This window comes from Psammomys obesus, unplaced genomic scaffold, assembly GCF_907164565.1.
Source record: "Psammomys obesus unplaced genomic scaffold, mPsaObe1.curated_primary_1811, whole genome shotgun sequence".
NCBI lineage: Eukaryota > Metazoa > Chordata > Mammalia > Rodentia > Muridae > Psammomys > Psammomys obesus.
This window is the reverse complement of record NW_026590511.1, coordinates 199,961-206,188: the sequence shown is the minus strand read 5'-3', so window position 1 is coordinate 206,188 and position 6,228 is coordinate 199,961. Positions and strand designations below refer to the sequence as shown.

Genomic DNA, 6,228 nt, shown 5'->3' with positions numbered 1-6,228 from the left:
CAGGATGGTCATCAGGCTGTCCCCAGCGTCTGGGCCCACAGGTGGCTACCAGATAAATGTAGGCCCATGGAAGGTGCCTGCTCTCAGGTCCTGCTGCTGAGCGGTGGAAACCCAGTTAGTAGTGACCGGGCCTCCCTCCGGATGGGTTCTTTTCCTACAGAGAAACTGTCACCTCATGCTGAGCATGACCCCCGGCTATGGGAACCCGAGACGGAGAAGGTCATTTAGAGGCCAATTGGTACTTAGTTCCCAGATCCAATCTTTACGATTATTATTATTGGTTGACGAACAGCTGACTAGTGAGGGGGCCTGCTTTGCTCCCCAGAGCTGAAGGGCGGAGCCCGGACCGGAAGTGGGTCCTGACTCAGCTGGGTCCTGTGTCACAAGCCCCGCCCCTCAGCCTCCCCATCCAGACTATTCCACTCAGTGTAGTACTGGAGGCCCAGATCAGTACTGCAGGACCACAGGCTGTACAAGCTGGTACCGGGAGATCCCGTCCAGAGCCCAACACCTGCCTCATGCAGCTGGACTCGCCCCTGGCCTGTTAGGTTCTTCTAACCCTCATAGCACCCTCTCCCTGTACCAGGAAGCCACGCCCCACCCACCCTGGCCCCGGGACCGAACAACTAAGTCTCAGTGCTCCTGCCAGCTCCGCCCCTTCTTCAGGCTCCACCCTATTTATCAGAAGCTCCGCCCATCCCCGCATGCTGAACCCGGAGACTATCTTCTAGGCCCCGCCCCGCATGCAGACCCATCCCCATATGAGGAGCCCCGCCCCCGACACCCAACCCTCGGCCAGTTCCGGGAGACCCCGCCCCTCGCGGACTGCGGGGGACGCGGGCGCGCGGCCGCATTCGGAGGAATACGGCTTGGTGGGCGGTTTCCCGCGCCGAGCGCTGAGCTGGCCGCTGCGCTGCCGCCTCGCAGCTGCGCCGGGCCGTAGCCGAACCCCGCGTTCCGGAGTCGCCGCAGCCCGCGCGGCTGTTGAGCCCAGCGCGCTCCGCGGTGTCCAGACCCGGCGCACGGGGAGTCGGGGGCGCGGTCAGCTCGCTGCGCGGGGCCCAGGGCTGCCGCCGCCTCCCCCAACGCAAGGTGCAGCAGCTGAGTGAAGCCACAGGTGGGTGACAGCTGGGGGCGGGGCCGGGGCAGCTCCGGCCTGTGATTCCCGGGGGAGGGGGGAGGGACCCCGAACCCTTCAGGTGGGTGGGTGCGCAGGATGCAGGCCGGGCCCGGCTCGCGTGGGAGACTGACCCTGCTCAGGGCTCCCCAAGAGCGCTCAGCGTGACCTAGACTACGCTGGCCTCCATCCTGGCAGGTGGTGACCCCTGAACCAGCTGTCAACCCAATGGGGCCCTGGCAGGTAACCCCTGTGTATGAGTGCTACCTCCTGACAGCCCTGACAGTCAGTTGACCCTGGGCACAAACAGGTGACCCCCTTAACACAGGTCCTACCCTCTGACAGCCCTGACAGGTGACCTTTGGACGCAAGCGTCACTCTGACCCCTGTTTCTTTTCCCAGACGCCCTGGTCTCTTGCCTGTTGTCCTCATGAGGAAAACCAACATGTGGTTCCTGGAACGACTTCGGGGGTCTGGGGAGAACGGAGCCAGCCGCGGGGTGGGTGGAGAGGCTCGGGACAAGGCCTCCAAGGGTCCTCTTTATAGCAACGTGCTGACTCCGGACAAGATCCCCGACTTCTTCATCCCACCCAAGCTGCCCTCAGGCCCCACAGAGGCTGAAGGGCAGGCGGACCTGGGCCCATCCACCTCAGAGCAGAACCTGGCCTCGCCTGGGCCCCGCCGATCGCCTCGCAGCCCCAGGCTGCCGGTCAAGTTGGCCTCGGAGAGCAGGAGCCTGCTGAAGGCAGCCACACGGCACGTGATTCAGATAGAGAGTGCAGAGGATTGGACAGCCGAGGAGGCCACCAACGCCGACCCCCAGGCACAGGGTGCCATGTCATTGCCCTCTGTGCCCAAGGCGCAGACGTCCTATGGCTTTGCCACACTGGCGGAGAGTCCCCATACCAGACGCAAGGAGTCCCTTTTCCACAGTGAGCACGGGGCCCTGGCCCAGGTGGGCTCCCCTGGCGCCGGGCGCCGGAGAGCCGGTGCCAAGGCCAATGGGGGTGATGGGGGATCCCGGGAGGTTGGGGGGACCCTCATGAGCCCTAGCCGCTACTTCAGTGGCGGGGAAAGTGACACGGGGTCCTCTGCGGAGTCCTCCCCCTTCGGGTCCCCTCTGCTCTCTCGCTCCGTGTCGCTGCTCAAGGGCTTCGCCCAGGACAGCCAGGCCAAAGTGAGCCAGCTGAAACAGTCCGTGGGTCGCCATGGCTCCCTGTCTGCCGACGACAGCACGCCAGACACCAGCCCAGGTGTCCGTCGCCGCTTGACCCGCAGGGCCACCCCGGAGCCGGGCCCTGAGTCTGGCCAGGCCCCACGTGGAGAGCACACAGTGCGGATAGGCACCAGGGGCAGCGTGAGGCTGCTGGCCGAGTACGAGGCGGCTCAGGCCCGCCTGCGGGTGCGCCTGCTGGCGGCCGAGGGTCTCTACGACCGGCCCTGCGACGCCAGGAGCATCAACTGCTGCGTGGGGCTGTGCCTGGTCCCCGGGAAGCTGCAGAAGCAGCGGAGCACCATTATCAAAAACAGCCGCCACCCCATCTTCAACGAGGACTTCTTCTTTGATGGCCTGGGCCCGGCCAGTGTGCGCAAGCTGGCCCTCAGGATCAAGGTGGTCAATAAGGGGAGCAGCCTCAAGCGGGACACACTCCTGGGGGAGGAGGAACTGCCACTGACCTCTCTGCTGCCCTTTCTGTGAGGTCACCGGCTCCTCCCCTCCACACTGCGCTCAGCGGAGGGGTGGGGTGGGCGTGCCCTGCGGCCCTGCGTTCCCTGGATCTCTCTTGTTGCTCTTTTCTTGGGAGAAGATGGGCCGCTCTCTAGACCGGCGCTCCCTCTTCCACCCTATGATACTGCTTGGCCCATCCACGTAGAGTTGTGGGGGTTCTTAGCGGTCCCAGGATCCCGGTTACCTGAGGCTGCTGGGACTCGGAGATGAGTTCCCTGAGTGGGGAACATTGTTTTTTTCCTTCGCTGCAACAGGGTGTTTTTCTCCACAGCATGGGTGCCCAGAGACCTCCCAGTCTGAGGGAGGTCATCCTCTCTGGCGAGGCTGGCTCCAGGTAGGCCCAGGCTCCCAAATTCTGGCTAAGGAACCACAGGAGGGCTTGGCCTTCAGGCCGGCACAGAGGAGACTGGCAGGCCAGAGCGCACCAGGAGCGGAGGGATGCGGTGCCAAGGCTCCTTTGCATAGGCTTCCCTCCACTCCTGCTGACCAACCAGAGCCACCTGTAACTCGGAGCTTCTGCCTCAAGCCTGTGGCTCCTTTCCCATCCTGCGAGCTAAGCCTTCCCAGGGTGCCCTTGGCCAGCAGCTCTTTGCTCCGGAGTGTAAATAGTGTGTGTGTTGGGGGGAGGGCTCTGGGCTGTGTGTGTGTGGCTTTCCTGGACAGGAAACCCTGGTGGGTTGGGACACATGGCTGCTGTACTTCACACAGACTCAGAACAGAATGGACTGACTGGTGGGCGCTGGTGGGCCGGGGGACCCTGCATCTCTTTCTCTGTTGCTGACTCCTCAGACTCTGAAAGCCGCCCTAGGAAAGGGCATGGAAGCTGATTGCTTGGACCCTTGAGGCTGACTGGCACCTTGGAGTTGACTCCTTCCCATGCCCTGTCCCCGTGGTCTCTGGAACTGGGCCACACCAAACACCTGGGCTGGTCAATAGCGGGGGAGGGCAGAGGGTCTCAGGGGGTCCCCTGCTGTTTTCTATCTCCCGTCCCCTATGCTCTGTGAGGTCCCGTTTTCTATATCCTGCACTGTTTGATACCTTTGTGTTTGCTGCTGACTGTATGTGAATCTTTGAGACACCGTCCCCAAATGTGTTTGTTTATAATGCCGTTTTTAGTGCAGTAAAGGTGTTTGGGGAGTGCGGGGGGGCGCAGGTCTGCTCGCTTTGTGTTTAATAACAAAGGAGTGCCTCTGTGGATGGCTGTGGGGAGAGGAGGAACTTTCTCACGCTCCCATTCTGCCGAAGAGGGAGGGGGACCCCAGCCTGTTGTGAAGAGGACTCACAGGCCTGAGCGCTGGGCTCCCTACTCAGCCTCCATCCACATCAGCTCAGCCCATCTCACAACAGCCGGACATTGTGGACATTGTGGATATCCCATAGGGTGCCGGACAGAGGTCGGTGAACTCCACTGAAAGTCCAGCTCTCCGGCCAAGGCTGGGAGTGGAGTCGAGCCGGGTAGTCCCAGAAAGCTGTCTCCTTTTTTAGGTCTTGCCAACTTGGGGACTCTTTAGGCACTGTCAGTTGTCAGGAACTGGCCTGTCTGGCCCAGTGAGACCCCAAGACAGGTCTGGAGGATACTGCCTGAGCAGCAGGCGCTTTCCACAGGAAACCCTCTGGGGACTCTGAGCTGGAACAGTTTTCTCTGCAGTGGCTCGCTGTGTGGGGATGTGTCTAAGAGTTGGGACAGGGTCATCTAGTCCCTGGGAGTCACCTGTGTACCATGGACAAGGCACCTACAGTGCTGGGTGAGGATGCCTTAGCTGGGCAGCAGGAGGCAGAAGGTCCTGCTGCCCCTCATCACCTTGCTGGCCACTGTGGCCGATGTGGGCTCCTAACTGCTATCCTGTGGGTGGGCGGGACCTATGCTAAGGGGAAGAGCTACCAGACCATGACACCTGTGATGTTCTACCAGCCTGGGCATGAGTAACAGCAATGGCGGAAAGATACTGGGCAAGCCATGACCACATGGGAGGGCTGGGCTGGCTGTGTCCATGGCTAAGGAGGTGGGCGCCCCAGTGACTGCCGTTCAGAGCTGTGGACTCACAGGCCTCCTAGACTTCCAGCACAGGGCACTGCTTCTACTGTCTACCCAAGGCCCCGTGGCCTCTCTCATCCCAGCCAGGACCCTATGTCCCTCTGGTCCCAGGAAAAGACCGTGTGTTGCTCTCTGCCCCAGGGCACATCAAGTCCTCATGCTGCCACTGGGAACCTCCTGCTGGCCTAGGGTCCCTAGCAACCCCTCCTGCCAGTGGCAGATGAATAGCACCACTGAGTCAAAGTCCTGGGATGTGTTGCCAGGGCAACGGGGCTTCTCCTTGGCCACCTGTGTGCCATTCCAGAGCTGATTCATCTCTTGGAAGCAAGTGTTCTGTGTGTCACCCTGACACCCTATGTGACTCTGAACACACCCCTGTCTTGGTTTGTACACTTGTGCGTTTGCCTGTGCCCATACGTAACGTGTGTGCGCCCCATGGCCACAGGTGTGGCCCTACATGGCATCATCATTCCCCATATCATTTCTGCCTGGAGCTGAGGGCCCCTTTGAACCTGGCTTCCACTCTGCCTAATGCTTCCTGGGAGGACACCCGAGGGAGCACAGATGGGGTCCCTCACTGCCTGTTGCCATGAATCCCAGGAGACCTCTTCTCTGCCTGGCAACAGCCAGGGTACTCAGGCCCCATGGTCTGTGGCGACGGCAGAGGCAGGTGAGAGTGCCGGCATGCGCTCTGCCAGCGGCCTCCATCCTGCCTTGAAGATGCAGTGGGCAACCAGGTCCTCGTAAGCACAAGTCTCTTGGCAGATTCCACTCACAGCTGAGGGTGAGGGTAACATCCGTGTTGGCTTCCTGGGTCCGGCTGTGCCTGACCTCCCATGGCTGGGTGCCCTTTCAGCTTGGAGAGGCGATGAAGTCCCCTCCGCTCCAGCCTGATGATTTCCATCAAGAACACTGGGGCAGTGAGCCTCATGGCTGAGGAGTGAGGTTCCTGTCCTGGGGTGCCCCAAGACAATGCAGACAGGGGACACAGCTACAGAAGCTCCGCTGTGCACACTCACAGAACTGGGGAGGGAATGAAGAGGGCACAAGCCTCCCGCCTGAGATTTGCAGAAGGCACTGAACCTACGAAGGGCCTTGGGCGGCAGGGCCGTCTCACCAGCGCTCTGTGTGGCCTCGCTGGCCCTCTTGCCAAGGCTCCCACGATCTCTGAACCCCCACCTGCCCTCCCTAAGCCCGCTCACTGCCATGGGGTACTGTGGCTGTTTGCAGCCTCCAGTTTTCACTTGACAGTGTGGGGTTCCAGCTGAGCTTGAAAAGCTTCCTCTGCCGGCCGCCACCCGTGTGTGTGTGTGTGTGTGTGTGTGTGTGTGTGTGTGTGTGTGTGTG

General features: G+C 61.5%; 1 protein-coding gene across 1 annotated transcript; it reads left to right on the top strand.

The window, feature by feature from the left end:
- Positions 1 to 859: 859 nt before the first annotated feature.
- C2cd4c (C2 calcium dependent domain containing 4C) lies at positions 860 to 3,994 on the top strand. The gene is made up of 2 exons (XM_055607867.1): positions 860 to 1,117; positions 1,520 to 3,994. Exon 2 carries the CDS (start codon positions 1,548 to 1,550, stop codon positions 2,814 to 2,816), a length of 1,269 nt encoding a protein of 422 aa, XP_055463842.1. The 5' UTR covers positions 860 to 1,117; positions 1,520 to 1,547; the 3' UTR covers positions 2,817 to 3,994.
- The last annotated feature ends 2,234 nt before the right edge of the window (positions 3,995 to 6,228 follow it).

Bases quoted from the DNA above. Each gene is read 5' to 3' on its own strand.
- C2cd4c (XM_055607867.1), top strand. From the start codon at position 1,548: ATGAGGAAAACCAACATGTGGTTCCTGGAACGACTTCGGGGGTCTGGG.